The 19,693-nt window shown below is 38.7% G+C and overlaps 2 protein-coding genes across 8 annotated transcripts in view; both read left to right on the top strand.

Annotated features, from left to right (window-relative positions):
- zcrb1 (zinc finger CCHC-type and RNA binding motif 1) overlaps window positions 1–9,847 on the top strand; it is a 57,982-nt gene extending 48,135 nt beyond the window's left edge. For both annotated transcript variants that reach the window (XM_080190744.1, XM_080190745.1), the window contains exon 8: window positions 1,712–9,847. In XM_080190744.1, coding sequence (XP_080046870.1) covers window positions 1,712–1,852 — 141 coding nt within the window. In that variant the 3' untranslated portion in view covers window positions 1,853–9,847. The remainder of the gene's footprint in view (window positions 1–1,711) is intronic.
- Window positions 9,848–17,066: 7,219 nt separating this feature from the next.
- yaf2 (YY1 associated factor 2) overlaps window positions 17,067–19,693 on the top strand; it is a 186,306-nt gene continuing 183,679 nt past the window's right edge. For 4 of the 6 annotated variants that reach the window (XM_080190743.1, XM_080190738.1, XM_080190739.1 and 1 more), the window contains exons 1-2: window positions 17,638–17,742; window positions 18,197–18,322. In XM_080190743.1, the coding sequence (XP_080046869.1) occupies window positions 17,717–17,742; window positions 18,197–18,322 (152 nt within the window). In that variant the 5' untranslated portion in view covers window positions 17,638–17,716. Of the gene's footprint in view, window positions 17,582–17,637; window positions 17,743–18,009; window positions 18,091–18,196; window positions 18,323–19,693 lie in introns of those variants that run through there. The other 2 variants (XM_080190741.1, XM_080190742.1) reach the window with 2 other exon arrangements.

Here is a 19,693-nt window from a genome sequence, read left to right as displayed (position 1 = left end):
GGTCAAGACCTCTTGAAGTCCTAATGCTGCAGTAACTGGCTGCCAATAACCATGAATGACTTTTGTCAGTTTTGACCACTGGAGGTTTTTCCCTTGACCCTATTATAGTCAATTCTGCTATGGCTCTTTCTAGCATACTCATAAAATGTTGCCTTAATGTCAAGGACAATTCTTTCAGCTCCTGCATTCCAGCCTTGTTGAAGCTGGTGAAGAGCTCTAGAGCTAAATGGTTTTGGTTGAACTTGCCTGGAAATTCAGGTTAATGATTTGATGTCACTTCATGGCATGACAATATAAAATAAACTATTTTACAGTCAATTAAGTTCTTTAGTGTATCAGGTAATGTAGGAAATGTGGCATCCAATTTTCACACAAGGTTATAAATGACCTTGTGGTTTAGTTTCTTTTAATGTTCATTGAGGGATAAATATTGGCCAGCCACACGCAAGAACTTCAGTGGGTCCTTTGAGCATGTTGCTAATGATTGAGGAGGTTGATAGGGCAGTAACTGGTATATGACCAGGTGTTTGTGTGCATGTTTTTTGTGCATAGAATATTCCAATACAATTTTCCTCATTGCATAGATTCATCATTTTATGGAAATATCTTGACATGGAACTGATTTATATCTGCTGAATAGGTTTTGAAAATAACAGCTGATATTATTGGTCTAATCTGCTGAACTTTGTTTAGCGTGCAGATACTTCTGTTGCAGCTTCATATAAAGGTATGTCTGATGTTGCTCCTGGTATGCTTTTGTACAATCCCCATTAAACTAGTTGGTGTCCTCACCTGATGCTGATGGAGGAATGAGGGTATGAAGAGTCATAGAGCCTGTGGTGATATAGCGTGGAGCTGCTGCTCAGGAATGCACAATTTGAACTGCCAGGTTTGTTAACTTGTCTAGCTAATGTGGCGGTAGTACAGCACTACCTCGTCAAGAGTGCACTTGCTGCCTTCACAACAACTATGTGGTGGTGACAGCTATGTCTGTGATAGATAAATTTGTATGGCCATGGTTAAGTAGGTTACTGCTGTGCAGGATTCCTTAGGATCTGATGGAGGTGTAGTCTGGTTGTTGCATCTTCAAAACTCACTTGCTTGGTCAATGGTGGTAATACTGAATTGCTTTTAGTAGAAAAACTATAATTCCCAACTCAAGGTACTTTCTGTCCTCTTGCTTCTACTGAGTGGTGTTCTGGGGTGTCATGAATTTGAGAATCAGTTAGTGGTTTATTTGGCTTTGTTTGACTTGAACCTATGATACTTTGAGATCGAGAGTAGGTGCTGAGGATTCCAGGTCCACACATACCATTTTGCTGGTGAGACAGGACATATCCAAGGATGGTGACGGATGAGACCAAGGTGAGGATGATCATTCTGTTTGACAGAAGGCATGTATAGAGCAGTCTGGGTGGATGTTGCAGGTTTACTTCCCTAAAGGGTAATAGTAAGACAGCAACTTAGATCTGATTTGTTTTTTTCTGTTGCTATCCCATAAATTACCAGTTTATTGAATTAGTTATTGCAGAATTCATTATGGTACAAAGTGAACTTGCAACCTATGGGTACTTGGTAGAATAACAGTTAAGTTACTATACAAAGAATCCAGAAAATTTGAATTGAAATGTGCCTATGGGGGATGAGGTATTTTAAAAATAAATGAATAACATCAGTATCCTAATAATATCTTAACACTTGTTCTCAACAGCAAGCAAAAATTGAGGAGGAAGAACTTAGACGTAAACAGACTGCTGGTGATGCAAGTGAATGTTCAACATCTGAACTGTCGAAACGTCCACGAATCAAAAAGAGTGCATATTTCAGTGATGAAGAGGAGCTGAGTGATTAGATATTGTTTTATGTAACAATAAGGAGTACAAATTTATTTGAATTGAGAACTGGTGTTAAAAATAAAAGTCCAGATTACTTTAGGATCTTGTGTTTGGGGTTCTCATGAAGTACCAACAACCATTACAAATATGCAGACTGGATATTTTGATGTCTTTTAAATTAGTTGAGTCTTTTTAAATGCATCCTTTATTCATAGTCATTTACTCCAAATTAAGTACTCCTTACAGTGGAGGGATTGTGAAGATGTAGGCAGACAGCTTTCAACTCTTAACTGGCTGCTCAGATCTCTGCACAACCAAAGCTCATGAACAGGCTGGTTTTGTTTGTCTGCAGCAATATTTAACTACTGACTGAGTGCTTTTGTGGGTTGTAGACTAAAATTCCAGTTCGTTCTGGCCACAATCGTAGAAGAATTGGTGACAATTTGGGTGAAATTGTTTTCATCCTCTTGGGGAAATAATTCTTGATGATCTAAGTATGTAAACAAAGCAAAATTGTTTCAGCCATATCATCATTAAGAGGGAAGGGGAATTAATTTGCATTCAAAATCACAGTTCCAATATCTTAAAAATATACAGGAGACTATTGTATAGTTGCCATTGTAATTATTTTCCTATTTATCATGGTTTCTTCTCCCATATTAGTTAGCTATGATATATCAGTCAGTGTTTTGCAGTTGGTTCTACTGCCATTAAGAATGAAAAACAAGGACTCTCAAAAGTTAGAATGGTGGGAAGGCAGTGCAACTTTCAAGTTATTCCCTGTTCCAAACAATGTGAACAGTTTGTTCTCCGTCTACTACATAATCATCATTGACCATAAACTCGGAGGTCATTGTGATTTCTGTTCAATGTATCGCAAATATAGTAAATTCAATTTCTGGGAACATTTTTTAAATAGTTTTTTGCCTTCTTAATCTTGCAACCTATTTACTAGATTGTACCTTTAAACTGTTAGTAGTTATTCACATTATTTTTACTTGTAATTGCTGCATTTCATATGTTAAATATTCAGTCCAACTATCTACTTGAAAGCAAATCTGCAGTAGTCCGGAAACCCAAAACAGAAAATACTGGCAATTTTCAACAGCTCAGGCAGCATCTGTGGAGAGAGAAACAGGGGGGCAAGATTCTCCAACAGCGCACGCCCTAAGACCATAAAATTCCCACTCACCCTTACCAGACCTTTGAATGGTGCACCTAATTTTCTGTCTTGCCAGCTGTGTTCCCTACAGTGGGTGGGATGGGAGAATTTCGGCCAAAGTTAACATTTCAACTAGATGACCTTTTCGTTAGAACTTCTATATGAAAGCTTTAACCCCACATATCAAGATTTTAGTGTCAAATATTGCTTTTCAGAAAGAATGGCAGTTATTCCATGGTGTTTTATCCTGATCCTGAGCTGCAAGCAACTTCCAAACTAGTTTTTTTTCCCACCAGTCATTGAACACTAACTGCAGGCTCCATCTCTGACAGACTTTGTAGACTAAACACATGTATGTTCAAATTACAGAACATTTGGCCATTTCTCAGCCTACGTTGGCTCACATCCTGCCCTCACATTTTGGCTCACATCTTCATTTGTACCTGCATTTCTTTCTTACAAATTACTGCAGATACAGGAATCGCGTACAAGGAGAGAAAAGAGCTGATGTTTTTGAGCTCTTTTGTCTCCTTGCAGATGCTGCCAGCCCTGCTGAGATTTTCCAGCATTTTCTATTTTTTGATTTCTTTGCTGGTTTATGCTGTTTTGTTTTCATGGGTCCGGTAGTTTCGAAAGGACTGTTCTTCATACTATTGCCTCAGTTTTTAAATAAATACAAAATTAAAATACCAATAATTTGTATTCACGGCTTGAGATGTGTGTAAATTAATGGTAATAGTTATTCATCTTTTATAAGATACCTGCAAAGATGTAAATTTTGTATCTAAGCAGTCTAAAAATACAAAAAGCTTGTCCCTCCTGCCTTAAAGGGACAGATCTGCTTAAACACAGCTCCAGCTTAGCACCGGAATAATACATTGTGGGTTATATGTGTTAACAGTTCTGTCTTTGTAAAGTAGTGCATCATCTGACTTGCCATGAGAAATGCTGAAGATCAGCTAGTACATGTCAATAAAAAAAATTAACTGCGAACAGACATTCTTGTTTCCACTATCTTGTCAGTTTGGATAATATGATTAGTCTTGTGTATCATGTGATCATATATGAAATGCGACTGGTGGTGTTGCTAGTTACAACTTATGAAATATGCTGCAAAACTTAGTATCTGATGGTCTAATACTCTTGGATCTAACTGTGTGCTCAGAATGCTCCCAATCCAAACCATTTACCTATCCCTTGTGCTTATAACCTCTGGACTCGATCTTCCCAGCCTCTGTTTGCTTCTGCTTGAGCACCTATTCCAATTTCTGCTGGATTATTCAATCTTCACTTTTAATTTGCATCTAGATGCCAGCACAAAATTTATTTTAGTTGTGGTATTTGTTTCTGAAGGCCGGAGATAATTGAGAGGTGCCTTTCTTTATAAAAACAAAAGGAAAAGTAGCTCCGAATATGTAATTTTCTGGCCATTCGCTCATGGGCAAATCCATGTGAGAGTCCAATACATTAGCTACACATGGCTAATTGGAAATCCATAGCTGGCTAACTGCATTTCTGATGCATGAATAAAGAATGAATAATAAATACCATTATGGAATATGTGATCACAACATTCGTTCTTGTTTTGTATGCATGTGCACTATTAGCTTTTTGTGCATTTATCAGTCAAATGTTAAGACAAAAAAAACCATTCAAGTATTTGAAGTGCTTTACTTCTGTAGTTACTGAATGGTGATAGATGTTTGCTCAGTTAAAGTACATTTACCCTTATTGTGCAGGTATGGCATTTTCTACTAACATTTGTGCATGTGCCACAGTTGGTATCATCATAGCGATACCAGTGGCTAGCCACAAATTTCAGTTAGACATCATTGGCCAAGACAGTGAGCCTCATTCTGTCCTCGCCTGACATCCAATTATTGCAAAGTTGCTGAAGTTAGCTATCTAAATACAGAACAGTGAAACCTGAGATCTTCATTCACTCACTCTTATTTCTCACTCCTGCATTTTTTTTGACATGTTGTTTATAGCACAGAAACTGGTCAATTGGCTGAACAGATCCATGGGGGTGCCTATGTTCTACACCAGTCTCCTTGCACCTTTCTTCATCTAACCCTATCGACATATCCTTTTTCTTCCTCATATTCATCTAACATCCTCTTAAATGTTCTATGCTATTTGGCTCAATTGCTTCTGGCATTCTAACCACTAAGTAAAGAAGCTTTTTTCTGAATTCCTTTAATGGTTTTATTACTAACTATCTTATAATGATGACCCTTAGTTTTGGTCTCCCCAGGAAGTGGAAACATCTTCCCTTTGTCTACCCTACCAAGCTCTACAATAAAATCTCTATCAAATCAATTTTGAACCTCTCTTCCGTTTCAACTACTTATTATAGAATATGGTAAAACATCCCAGGTTGCTTAGTAGTGTCAATAAAAAATGCAAAACCATATGTGGCATGAGGACAAATGATCAAATGCTGTATCAAAGAGGTAGGTTTTAAGCATTTTCAAAGATGAGGTTTAGGAAGTGCATTCCAAGTGTCGGACCAAGGCAGCTGAAAGGACAGATGTTAATGCTGTAGCAATTAAAATCAGGATGGACAAGAGAGCAGAATTAGAAGAGCAAAGAGACCAGAGGGTAGGAGTAGAACCAGAAGAGGCTGTGCAGATAGGGAGGGGTGAGACAATGGAGGAATTGGAAAATAAGGAAGAGTATTTTAAAATTGATGCGTTGGAACAGGAACCAATGAAGCCTAGCAAACACAGGAGTGATGGGTGAATAAGATTAGGAGCGAGTTAAGAAGTGAGAGTTTTGGATCAGTACAAGTTTACACAGTTTAGTAGATGAAAGGACACTGGAATAGTCAAATCTGTAGGTAACAAAGGCATGGAGGAGGATTGCAGCAGCAGATAATCAGGTGGAGTCAAAGTTAAGCAACGTTACACAAGTAGAAGTAAACGGTCTTGATGGAGCGGACATGTGGTCATGAACTCATCTCAGGATTGAAGGTTTTGTTTTCCAGGGAACGAACAGTCTGTTCAATCAATCCTTAATAGCAGAATGGAGAGGTTACACTACAGTCAATCAATTTGCATCTTGAAATCTATATTTTTTTTAATGATATGATGACCATAACCATTCACAGCACTTCCAAGTGTTGTCTAACCATGGTTATATTTAAGTTTAACACAACTTATTTTTAATGTTTCCATCTAGAAGTGAGCCTCAGTGCTTTGTTTTTTTTTAAAAAAGTCCATATTAACCTGCATTACTATGTTTGTATATTTGTATCCCTGAAACCCTCTGCTCTTTGATCTCATTTAAGTCCTTACTTTCCAAGGAGTGGTGACCTCCTTATTTTTCTATTCTTTGCATCATCTTGCACTTTTTTTCAAGTCTGTTAATATTTATATCTTCTGTATTAACTATCTTCCTGCATTCCTCACCTCCAAAATTTGGTGTCATATGCAAATGTTAATATTGTATTTCAGATTTCCCCATTTGATTCGTTTATGTAGATAAGGAACAACATTGGTTCCAGCACCAATGATTGTAGAACATCATTTCCCATCATTTAACAGTTTAAATAACTACCTTTAACTGCTAATCTGTTTCCTGATTTTTTTTTTAAAATCCAGCTTGCTACCTATCCCCTCAATTTGTTTGACTTTAGGCATGAGTACACTGTGCGGTAACGTAACAAAGGCCTCGGATAATCCTAATATATTGCATTAGCAGCATTACCCTTGATTGAATTCTTTGAAGTGGTAACAGAAAGGCCAATCAAATTGGTCAGTCGTGATTGTTTTTGAAATCTGTCATGACTTTTAAGTTTATTTAAATTTCTAGATGTTTTTCAATTGCAATATTGAATAAGGATTCCATTATATTTCCACCACCAATGCCAAGCTAATTAGTTTATGGGTCCCTGGGTAAATATTGGATTCACATTAGCTATCTAATGGTTCTCTGCCACTATCGCCTTTCCAAATGAATACATGTAATGCTGTTTCCCATCTTCTAATATGCACAATGCAATCCATCTGGACCTGGGGTTTTATCCTCTCTTAATTTGATTAGTTTTTCAATCTTTTTTTAACTACTAATCTGATGTTCATCATCCATTGGGCAGAGAGTAAGAATAACCTGCACCTCTGATTATGCTTTGGTAGCTGCTTGCCACCTTGGCATTACTCCACCTAATGCTACTCTTTTGACTTGGAGCTCTCTCAACTCAGATGAAATCAGTATTTGGATTATCTCCTGCTTTTGCCACGTAAAACTTGGGCAAGCTTGAATCTTGTGCATTGAATATGCAAGATTTTGCTAATAATCACATGTACCTTCATCTACAACCAGCTGAATGTTGGCAACAAACGTGCTTCTTGTGTGTTTCTTTTGAGCTGTAACTTTAAAATCAGTTATCCCAATTCTGATCTTTTGTTTAATTTTTAAAAATTATGCTTTGCTCTCTGATAATTTTAAGTTGCATATGATCTAAGTATGAGCATCAAGGTGCCTGACAAGTACAAAGGACAAATAATTTATGATATTCTACTTAACATTTGTTCGTGTCTCTAGTAATTAGGCAAACTAATTATTGAATATTTGCCATTCACTATATCATTTACCTGTGAGTTTACCATACATATCCTTTAGTACCTCATCAATATCTTGATTTTTTTTCTTTCTATTATTACATATCTGTAGAATACTTTACAATTACTTTTTGTATTACTTAATTTAAGTTAGTTTATTGTTAACTTCCTATTTGTGTTTTTGACTTTTGTAACCGTTTTGTATTCCCTTTTGTGATCCTCTTCTTTTTTAACTATGTATTTAGTGTATGTCTTTTTTCTTCGTTTCAATTTTGCCCTTATTCTTTCTTCTTCCATTATGAGTCAATATTGGCTTTTTTTCTTTTTAGTAGGAAATATTTCTCCTGTTTTCCTTGGTTCCATTCATATGCCCTCAAAATAAACCAAAGTAATACATTTGAAAAAGGCTGTAGTCTTACATTCTTTATCTTAGATCATATTACGTTATGATTGTTATTGCCTAGATGTTCCCCTAAGTGCACTTATCTCATTTGTCCTAGTTTGTTCACTAATGTTGGATCCAATAGTGTTTTCTCCTCCATGGTGGGCTCTTTATATAACAGACAAGAAAGGAATTCTATATATGTAAAAGCTCCATTCCATATATCCCTTTCACTTATTCTTGGGCGTAATTAAATCTCTCAATTATTATTTTGGCATTCTACTAACTCACATTCACTTGCAATACTTCTGCCTCCACTTTTATTTCTAGTATTAGATGGCCTGTAGTACCCTTAAATGATTCGTCCTTTGTCATTTATTTTAATCTGGTTAGATTCTGTTCCTAAACTGTTAGTTGTGTCCCTTTCTCTGTTGCTAATGCCACCATCTTCTTCCTTTAGCCTTTCTGATTATTACAACCTGCAGTATTTTGTTCCCAGTCCTTTTCCTAATGAAGCACATTTCTGTGCACGTACTAATACAGTTTATTTAAATATTGCATAACTTAAAAAAAAAACAGCTTTTCTATTTCTTGCTCATGCATTGATAAGATTGATCTCTAAACCTGATGGAAAAGTCTGTCAATCAGCTGCATTATCAATCCATTGGTCACAGGTTTTCATTTCACTGTTAGGGAAAAATAGACATCTGAGCAGAAGCACTAAATCATCAGTGATGTCATGGGGATGTAAACTGCCAGCTGCCATATTGCTCTAGGCATAAAGCACCGATTAATCATGTCGTACAGCAGGTAAGCTATCAACTGTTCGTTAGCAGGATTGTTCTTTGAAACTAGGATTCGTATTTCAAAACTGTTGCAAATTGTATCTCACTTTTCTTATCAATGTATAAATTAGTGTTCCATATGCAGTGTTCAAATATGTGAAGGCACATCAGCTGAGAAAAGTATCTCCCACGCAATAGCTGCAGACCTGGAAAATTCAAATATTATTTGCAAATCATAGACTCCGTTTGGATTACTTTACAGGATACATCTAGCCATCTCCTTTAGCAATTACTTTCTTTAATAACCAACAATCTGCTATTTGGTGTTCAGTTCTAATACCTTTGTTTTATTTGTATATTTTTAATTTTAGGGTTTTTCTGTTAATTCTATGCATTTTTGATTCTATTTGCTTCCCTTTCTCTGTTTAAAATACGACTGTATTGTCAGACTTTAATCAAGATTGCTGGGAATATTAAATTTCTCATACCTGAGATTTGTAAATAACAATCTGTATATGCTGTCAGCTACGTATGTGGATTACAATGAACTTTTCTTAATGTTTTTTCTGGTTGTGCAGCAGTCTCCTGGAAAGTGTTATCAGCTGGGACAATCTTGCTTGAGAAACATAATACACAGAATAAACAAGTAGTTGGTGGATTCTCTGGACTATTTTTCTTTTTGATGGGTATTTTACAAATGTTCAGGTTTTTTTGTGTGACCTCTGCATTGAGTTGGCGATTTTCATAATACGTTACTACTTTGTTGCAGTGTCTTACATATGTTCCTTGTTAGAAAAAAAGCCACCATAGCCACAGTATTCTGCAGCCTTCTATAAATTTATATAGTAGTCATATCTAAATAGCTGGCAAGATACTCAATTTTTTTTGAAGTAAAGGCCAAAAATACAAATATGTATTAGTTAATACACTTGCTGTTACTCTGTCATAGCATCACAAAACGACAAGAACATTCCAGTTACTGGCCTGAAATATTAACTCTGTTACTGGTTCTCCTGATGCTGCTAGACCTGTTGAGCATTTCAATAATTTTGTTTTTGTATATTATATGTGTTGCTTGCCTATATATTTTGCTTCTGTATATTTTTTATTTGTAAATAAATCTACAATAGTATTTTAGCCTGTATAAATCAGTCTAATGTTTGATATTTTCTGACATCCTTTGACAGGAAGTGTCTATGACATCTCCCATGACCAGTTTGCTACAATCAAGTTAATTATTAAGCCTGGGCTGTGCTATGCTAACCTAAATCCAAGAATAAATTCAGGTTTTGGTTCAGAGGATTTGGCCTACTTTTCAAAACTGATGTCAAGCCACATAGCTACAAAAGGTAATGAAATTAAGGTTTAAAAAATTTCATCCTGTCAATAAAAACTAAATCAATCTATGTGACCAGTTTAAAATGAGGGATAAAGCATTGATTGAAGAAGGTTATTCTACCACTGTAAAACATGGTTCAGACCACACCTAAGTAATGAATGGGGCACTGAAATACACATTACAAAAAAGGAACACTTGAATTTATGCGGTGCCTTTCACAGTGTCTGTGTATCCTAAAGTGTGTTATAGCCATTTAAGTACTTTTGAAGTGTGATCACTGTTATAAGGCGCATTATGGAGGTTCAGTGAACTTAATCCAAAGACCTATAAGAAAACAACAATGTCCCAGATTCAAAAAAGTGTTGATTTAAACAAAGGTAGTATTAATACTGCAACTGACCTCAATACTTCTGTGTTCGAAGAGGGAAATTTTACTTTTTGTTTCAGTACCCAAATACCGTCCAGTGGTTCCTGCTTGAAGTGTAAATTTATTGACAATTTCATTTTTATTCCTTCATGAGGTATGGATGTCACTGGCTGACCAGCACATTTTTTTTTTAATTAATGTCACAAGTAGGCTTACATTAACACTGCAATGAAGTTATGAAACTCCCCTAGTCACCACACTCCTGTTTGGGTACACTGAAGGAGTATTTAACATGGCCAATGCACTTAAACAGCTTGTCTTTTGGATTGTGAGTGTAAACTGGAGCAACCAGAAACTACCCACACAGACACGGAGAACATGTAGACTCAGCACAGACAGGGGCCCAAGCCAGGAACTGAACCCATGTCCTTGGCGCAGTAAGCACTGCTACCATTCCACCCATTTATTGCCCATTGCTAGTTGCCCTTGTTTAGAGGACAGTTGAGTCAATCACATTGCTGAGGCCCTGGAGTCACATGTAGACCAGAGCAGGTAAGGACAGCAGATTTCCTTCCCTACAGGACATTAGTGAACCAGATGTTTTCCTGACGATCGACAATGGTTTCATGGTCATCAGTACGTTCTTGCGTCCTGTTTTTTAAATTGAATTCAAATTCCACCACCTGCCATGTCTGGATTCGAACCCAGGTCCCCAGAACATGAGCTGAGTTTTTGGATTCATGGTCTAGCGATAATACCAGTAGGCCATCACATCCCCTGATTAGGCTCGTCTTTAGGTTGCATGGTTATCGTAGTTTATACACAAAATACTATCGGTCGTTTTTATGGTTTCTTCCATCTGTCCTCATTTTCAATACTTCCACTAAATTAGTTATAGGAAACTCAAGAGGTTAATCTGTATCCTTGAGTGTTTTTGCATTATATGTCCCTTTTTTCCCCTCCTGGAGGAGTATCTCTCACTCTCCCTATTAAACTGCTTCTACCATGTTTGTCCTGTGTTCTCCTGAAGTTTTATAGTACTCCTTACATTTACCAAACAGATGCATCCATCTGACTACTGAAGCAATTCAAATTTCAACTGGACATACTTCACATCATTAATTATGTTCTGGTGAGCTCTGTGAATAAAAGGGAAGCATTTAGTCAAACACATTGATGTAAACTTGCCTGTAATCAACTTGGATAATTGTTATTATGTGGCAAATTAATTTCAAGATTGATGAATAGTACATTCTGCTCCTCTGAAATGAGTGGATGGCCATGATATCATGGGTAGTGGCAGTCCTTCAGCCTTGTTCAAGTGACTAAGTATGATCCTGGATATTGGTGTTAGTAGGCTGTGGGGGTTACTGTGTCAGTGCCTTCCCTCAGTGACCAAACATATAATTCCATCAAAGGCTTTTGTTCTTGTCAATGAACTTGTGTGGAGGCTCAAGATCAGTAAAGTTGAAATGTTAGAGGAGAGAAAGTGGAGTATCAGACCTTGTCTCAGTTTTGATGGACGTGTACGATTCCATATCCATGTTGCCTGGCATTCTAGCCTACTTTCTTGTATCAACCAGTATGATTTTCTTTGATCTTCCTCTTTATCTTTGTCCTTCAATTTCCCAACATTACATCACTCTTTCTTAGGTGATCTTGCTATCTTGCTCTCTACTTATATATCCAAAATTATTCCAATTCCTTAACCTTGATAAGAATCATTCTCATTCTCTTTTTCCATCTCGTAGCTGGTGAAGCCTCAGGTTTTTTCTGGATGCAGATTTCAAAGGCTCAAAATAATTCTGTGTCCGCCTCTTTCACTATTATTACTTCCCAATTCTTGAGAAATACTGACCATATTATGGTTTTCAGCAGTCTGGAAGATAGGCCTCCATTTTTCAAATTTCGTTCAGATCTTGAAATGTATTTCTTGCAGAGTTTGTCTAGTTCTTATTCTACTAAACATGCATTCACCATCAATGCACTGATAATCCCATCTGGATGGCAATGCCTTTTTTAAAAAGAAAAAAAAGTCATCTTTGTGCTCAAATGCTTCTATGATTTCTCTCCTCACTTTTTATGTAACCTCCTCCAACTGTACAGCCTTCCAGTTCTGGCCTGTTGCACGTACCTGATTTTTACTGTTGAATTGTTGGTTTCAGATCCTGATGCCTGAGGTTCAGGAGTACCCTCTTTTAAATACGCTGCCTTTCTATCCCTCTCTCACTTCAAGATCTTCTTTAAACACACTTCAATCAAGCTTTTGGTCTCACGTCCTAAAATTGCCATATGTAGTTGTGTCAAATTTTGTATGATTATATTCATGTGAAGTATTTTAGGACATTATACTAAAATTTCTTATAAATAAAAGTTGTCTGGACTGATGGACTTTAAGGTTTAAATTATGAAGAGAAACTCCATCCCTTATCCTAGCTATTTTCTGAAGCTAAATCAGGTTGCTCAGAATTTTAGCATCCTACTTCAGCCTTAGCTGTGCTTCTGAACCTCTAACCTGTTGATCACCAAAACCATCTAATTCCAGCTCTGTAACATCACTCTTGAGTGTATTCGCAGCTGAAACCCGCATTCACACCTTTCTTATCACTGAGCTTGACTCTCCCCACGTTCTCCTGGCTAGCCTACTGCCCCCATAAATTTTAGCTCTTCCAAAGCATGCTCAAAGTTCTGTTCAATGATCATCCCTGTGTTCACAAACATAGAGGGGCTTTTGGCCTGGCAACACCTTAGTTTTAAAATCCTTGTACTTGTTTTTAAGTCCCTTCGTGGCCTCACCACTCCCTGTCCCCACATCCTTCCAAGGTGTTTGCATTTCTCCAACTCTAGCTTCTTGAAAATATCAGATTTTATTCACTCACCCACAGGCACCCATGCTTCAGTGGCCTAATCTTTGGAATCCCCTCCATAAATCTCTCTACTGCTAGCTCTCCTTATTAAAATGTTGCTTAAAAACTATCTCTTTGGCCAGGGCTGTGGCTATCTGACCTGATAGCTCCTTACATGGCTCACTGTCAAATTCTGTTTATCGCTCCTGTGAATTACCTTTAGAATGTTTTACTATATTAAAGGCTCTATATAAGTTATTATTGTTAAATAGTCTATTTACTTCTGAGCAGAAATAGGAGTAAGCCATATAGCTCCTCAAGCATGCTCCTCGGTTTAATAACCTAATAAACTAGGTCTACCTAAACTCTAATTTCCTGCTCTATTGTGACATCCTTTGATTCCCATAGAATGTAAAAATCTATCAACCTTAGCCCTGAATATTTGAACATCTAAAGGCCTCTGGAATAGAGAATTCCAAAAATCCATAACCCTCTGAGTGAAGACATTTCTTACATTTCGGTCCTTTATCCCTGAGAAAAGGACTCCTAGTTCTAGGCTGTTCATCCAGGGGAAGCTGTCTCTCAACATTCATCCTATTTAGCTCTCTCAGAATTTTCTCTGTTTCAATGAGGTCACATCTCATTCTCTTAAACAGCAAGGCATGTAGACCCATTTACTCAACACCTCCCCAGGAATAATTTTAGTGAACCTTGTTTCATCCCCTCTAAGGCAAGTATTCTTCCTTGGAAAGAGAGAACAAAACTGTGCACAATATTCTAGATCTCACCAAAGCCCAATCCTATTGCGCGAGATTTCCTTCCTTTTGTACAATTCTCCAACCCCGTTGCAATAAAGGTCAATATAACATAAGAACATAAGAAATAGGAGCAGGAGTAGGCCTTCGAGCCTGCCCCGCCATTCAATAAGATCATGGCTGATCTGTCATGGCTCAGTTCCACATTCCCGCCCTCTCCCCATAACCCTTAATCCCCTCTCTTATCAAAAACCCATCAACCCGCGTCTTAAAAATATTTAGCGAGGTAGCCTCCACCACTTCAACGGGCAGAGAATTCCAGAGATTCACCACCCTTTGAGTGAAGAAGTTCCTCCTCAACTCCGTTCTAAACCGCCCCCCCTTTATCTTGAGGCTGTGCCCCCTAGTCCTACTATCCTTTCTGAGCGGGAAGAGTCTCTCCACCTCTATCCTATCCATCCCATTCATCATCTTATACGTCTCAATGAGATCTCCCCTATTTGCCCTCCTAATCGCTAGCTGTACCTGCATGTTTCTTGTACAAGGACACCCAAATCCCATTGAACACCAACTTTAAATAATTTTTATTCATTTGGGAGACACAGGCATCACTGGCTGGTCAGCATTTATTGCCCGTCCTAGCTGCCCTTGAGAAGGTGATGGTGAGTCACCACTTTGAATCACTGCAATCTATGCTGTGGGTCAACCCACAATGCCGTTAGGGAGGGAATGCCAGGATTTTGACCCAGCGACTGCGAAGAAATGGCAACATATTTCCAAGTCAGGATGGTGCGTGGCTTGGAGGGAAATTTGCAGGTTATGGTGTTCCCCTGTATCTGCTGCCCTTGTCCTCCTAGGTGAAGTGACCATGGATGTGGAATGTGCTAAGGATCTTTGGTGAATTGCTGCAGTGCATTTTGTAGATAGTACACACTGCTACCACTGAGCACAGCGATTTGATTTTATTATTGTCACATGTATTAGCATACAGTGAAAAGTATTATTTATTGTGCGCTATACATAGAGAAGGAAACAAGAGACTGCAGAATGTAGTGTTACAGTCATAGTTAGGATGTAGAGAAAGATCAACTTAATACAAGGTAGGTCCATTCAAAGGTCTGATGGCAGCAGGGAAGAAGCTGTCTTGAGTCAGTTGGTACATGACTCAGACTTTTGTACCTTTTTCCCAATGGAAGAAGGCGGAAGAGAGAATGTCTGAGTGCGTGGGGTCCTTAATTATACTGGCTGCTTTGCCAAGGCAGTGGGAAGTGTAGACAGAGCAACGGTTGGGAGGCTGGTTTGCATGATGGAATGGGTGACATTCACAACTTGTTGTAGTTTCTTGCGGTCTTGGGCAGAGCATGAGCCATACCAAACTGTGAAAGAATGCTTTCTGTGGCGCATCTGTAAAAGTTGGTGAGAGTCATAGCTGAGTTCTTGGTCTCCTGAGAAGGTAGAGGTATTGGTGGGCTTTCTGAACCAGGTTGTTGGTGATCTGGACACCTAAAAACTTGAAACTCACAATCCTTTCTATTTCATCCCTGCTGATGTAGACAGGTGCATGTTTTCGTCTCTGCTTCCTGTAGTCGATGACAATCTCCTTCATTTTGTTGATGTCGAGGGAGTATTGTGGCTGCACCAGTTCACCAGATTCTCTGTCTCGTGCTCGTACTCTGTCTCATCGTTGTTTGAGATCTGTCCCACTACAGTGTTGTCTGAGCAAACTTGAAAATCGAATTGGAGGGGAATTTGGCCACACAGTCATGGGTGTATAAGGAGTATAGTAGGGGCTGAGAATGCAGTCTTGTGGGGCACCAGTCTTGAGGATGATCGTGGAAGTAGTGCTGTTGCCTATCCTTACTGGGAGTGAATGTTTGTAGATGTGGTGTCAATCAAGCAGGCTGCTTTGTCCTGAATGGTGTCAAGCTTCTTGAATGTTGTTGTTGGAGCTGCACCCATCCAGGCAAGTGGTGAGTATTTCATCGTGCTCCTATTTATGCCTTGTAGATGCTGGATAGGTTTTGGGGAGTCAGGAGATGAGTTATCCGCTGCAGTATTCCTAGCCTCTGACCTACTCTTGCAGCCACTGTGTTTATGTGGTGAGTCCAGTTGAGTCTGTGGTCAGTGGTAAACTGTCAACATCCTTGGGGTTATCATTTTAAATGTATTTGTTTTTATATTCTTCCGATCAAAGTTAATAACTTCACATTTCCCCATATTACATTCCATCTGTAACCTTCTTGTCACTCAATCCATTTATATTCCTTTGCGGGTGTGTTGTCTTCATAACTTGCTTTCCCACCTAGCTTTGTACAGTTAAGGTATATTACATTTGGTTCTTTCACACAAGTCTTGAATACAAATAGCTGAGGTCCACCATTATCCTTGCAGCCTCACTAGTAATGGCTTGACAAACCAAAGATGACCCATTTATTCCTGATTTCTGTCCATTATCCATATAATTCATTTCAATCCCTTTTTTGTGTGCCACTACATCAAATGTCTTTTGAAAATCTAAATGTACTATGTTCACTAGTTTGCCTGAAATCAAGATTTCCCTTTCATCAAACATGTTCACTCTGACTTTAGAAGTGTCCTTTTGTCGTGCCAGTCCATGAATGTTTCTTGTAGATCATGATCATGAATGGAAAATACTCTTTTGTTTTGCTTCTTTGACCACGGCAGATTGCAGAAGTCAGTTGTGACACCTTTCAAAACCCAGCTTGGCTGTGATGATCCAACCCAGAACAGTGATCAACAAAACTAAGGCCTTCGTGGACTAAATGCCAACTTCAAGTTGCGATGTCCTGCTTGATATTTGGGGCAATACTTTCATATAACACGTGATGCGTCTACAGCGATCACAAAAAAAAAGACCTTACACTTTGGTTGTAAGGAAATGACTCATAGAGTTGGTTACAAAACAATATAGTGCCATGTTTATTTTACGGTATTTTAAGAAGTTACAAATCACCGTATTTGAGCCAGTCCCTTTGATTAGTTTCTTGAAATCTACTCAGCTTACTCATCCGCCGTGACTCACTGATCATGGTTATAAAGAAGTAACCTATTTCATTTTTAGAAGTGAATTAAACTTCAAAGTTTGCAAACTTCTTTAAAGACCGTAAATAAATCACGCCTCTTATTTCTCTCGCGCTGACAGCTTTGTCCCAGCAATGGTGAAAACCTCGCACAAACTCTGGCGCCCACATTCATTCATTGCTACCCTCTGGTGTCCTGCAGTCGGGCTGCTGATGTCATTAAATTTCATCATACGGGGAGAGGGGGTGGGGAAAGGATAAGTGCTTCCTCCTCCATGCTTTAAAAAAAGTAATTTCGAACTGAATCAGGAAGCCGATTTACCGATGGGAGCAAAGATTGTTTTTGTTGTGCGCTCCCTCCCTCCCGCTACTGTGTATGGAAGCCAGTGGCACAGTTAGAGCGGCAACAAACATCAGTGCCATGCAAACCTACCGCCTTGTGCACCGTGTGTCTGCTTCATAAAAATCCTGGCGAGCTGGTTGGCCCCCGGCACGCCACGTGAGGCGAGTCACCGGACAGCTGGGGGTGGTGAGAGGGGGGTTGGGGGGTGGGGGGGAAATCCAGGCGCTAGCAGAGGAGCCCTGAGCCATTCAGACGGGTTCCAAATAATAAATAATAATAAGAGGACTTAAGCCGCTATGGGAGACAAGAAGAGTCCCACCAGGTAGAGTACTTTTAGACTCTCCGCTCCCTCGTCGCCTCCGAGGAGTGGGGTGGGGGGGGGAGGCAAAGGAGAAAGGATACCCCCCTTCTGAAATATTTTCTTAAGTGTGTGGAAATGGACCGATGGCAGAATGGGAGCTGGTGCTCGGGGAGCAGAATGTTGCAGAGCTCGATACAATGTAGCAGCCATGGCGGACGGGTTTGTTACAGTACAGGCAGTGCGTGCGTGCGTGGGAAATTGACATGGGGAGCTGCAGTTTCGCTCAAAGGATCTGGCCCTTTTTTTCCTTTTGATCGTCACCGATTGCCAGGAAGGTCTTTCGGGGAGGAGGAGGAAAAAGAAAGAGGGGTGGGGAAGCAACAACAACAAAAAAGAGCAAACTATTTGCCAATAAGCCGGTGCACCTATGTATTTTTTCACCTCCTCTTTCTATTCCTTTTGTTGTCCAAAACAGACCCAAAAGGCAGCCCAAGCCTTCCACAGACGAGGGATACTGGGACTGTAGCGTTTGTACGTTCAAGAACAGCGCAGAGGCTTTCAAATGCAGTATGTGTGATGTCAGGAAGGGCACATCAACACGGTGAGTCTCTCCAGTTCCCCTTTTTATTTAATCTCTTCCCCATCTATTAATAAATTAACGTTGCACAGGCTGAAATATAGGATCGGAGAGACGGGGGTTGTTGATGCGATCTTTATTTCTACAGTCTTGGATACATTTGTCATTTGAAATGTACTATTTTAAAGCAATCGGTTACAATATTATCAATTTTGCAGATTTAAAGCTACACTGCCAGAGATCTATGAATGAAATTGAGCTTCCGTACTGCTTGAGGGATGTTTTCGGATCGTTACTGCCTGGTTACATTTCTGGCTTTCAAAAACTGATAGTTGAACCACTTGACCAAACAAATAAAAACGCTATTGCCTCTGAGTAGAATTATCCCAAAAGCTTCAGGATTCAAGTCCCTATATAATTAGTTTTTTTAAGCTACATTATGTGTCATTTAATTTTCTGTTTTAAAACATGTACAACAACTAATAGATTCAGACATCTGTCTGAATCTATTGATAGCGAATCTGTCTTAAAAATTAACTATTTAGAAAAGGCCTATTGCCTCATTTTATCGTACCTGTCTGGCTCTTCAATCCATGCACCCTTCAACCTGGAGACGAGGGCATATTCTTTGTGCAGGCTGAAACTGTAATAGGGTGAAATTCAATTGGGTTACACATTTATATTCAGAATAATATTTTGTACTGAATACACAATCAGTAGCATAACTCCCCCCTTCAGTTTAATAGTCATAAAATGCTACTTTATGCATAGATGGTTTATTGAAATATATCACAGCAGGAGTGTGAAGAGGGGGTTGCCATCAGGACTTGTTCTTAATAGGAAGTACTTATGAAGAAGTCAGATTAACTTGAATATTCTTACTTTTTCCTTTCTTCAAATACAAAGTACTTGGGAGCAAGTAGGAGAGCAACCTTTTGAGAAAATTGAATAATTACCTTAGCCATAGTCATTAACTTGGGATGCTTCAGTGCTCATGTCATTTCAGCTTCGTGTTTATCAGCTCCCTTTCACTATTTGGTTCAATAACTTCATGCCAGTTCTCCCACTGATGGCATCAGTACTCAGATGTTTTAAATAGCTAAACACCAGCAGGGAAACAAAAAATGATTGTTTATTTGGAACAGCGAGACACCTCCTTCTGTAATATCATTTTGAGTGTCTTTTCTGAATTAATGTGAATGTGGATTGCACTTTCATTATTGCTATACTTATTGCAAACTCTAGCCCATGGTTCATGCTCAAGAGTTTTGGGGTTTTTTGCAAATAAGTTTGCAATAAATTTGTCACTCAATTGCCAGACTTAAGTCATGTGTTTGCCTTATTCAACAAGTGTAACCTAGCCATTCATTTTACAGTGCCTCTCCAGCTAATTGA

The sequence above is a fragment of the Carcharhinus amblyrhynchos genome, chromosome 6 (genome assembly GCF_965287045.1).
Source record: "Carcharhinus amblyrhynchos chromosome 6, sCarAmb.v2.hapA, whole genome shotgun sequence".
Taxonomy (NCBI): domain Eukaryota; kingdom Metazoa; phylum Chordata; class Chondrichthyes; order Carcharhiniformes; family Carcharhinidae; genus Carcharhinus; species Carcharhinus amblyrhynchos.
This window is presented reverse-complemented; position numbering and strand designations above follow the sequence as displayed.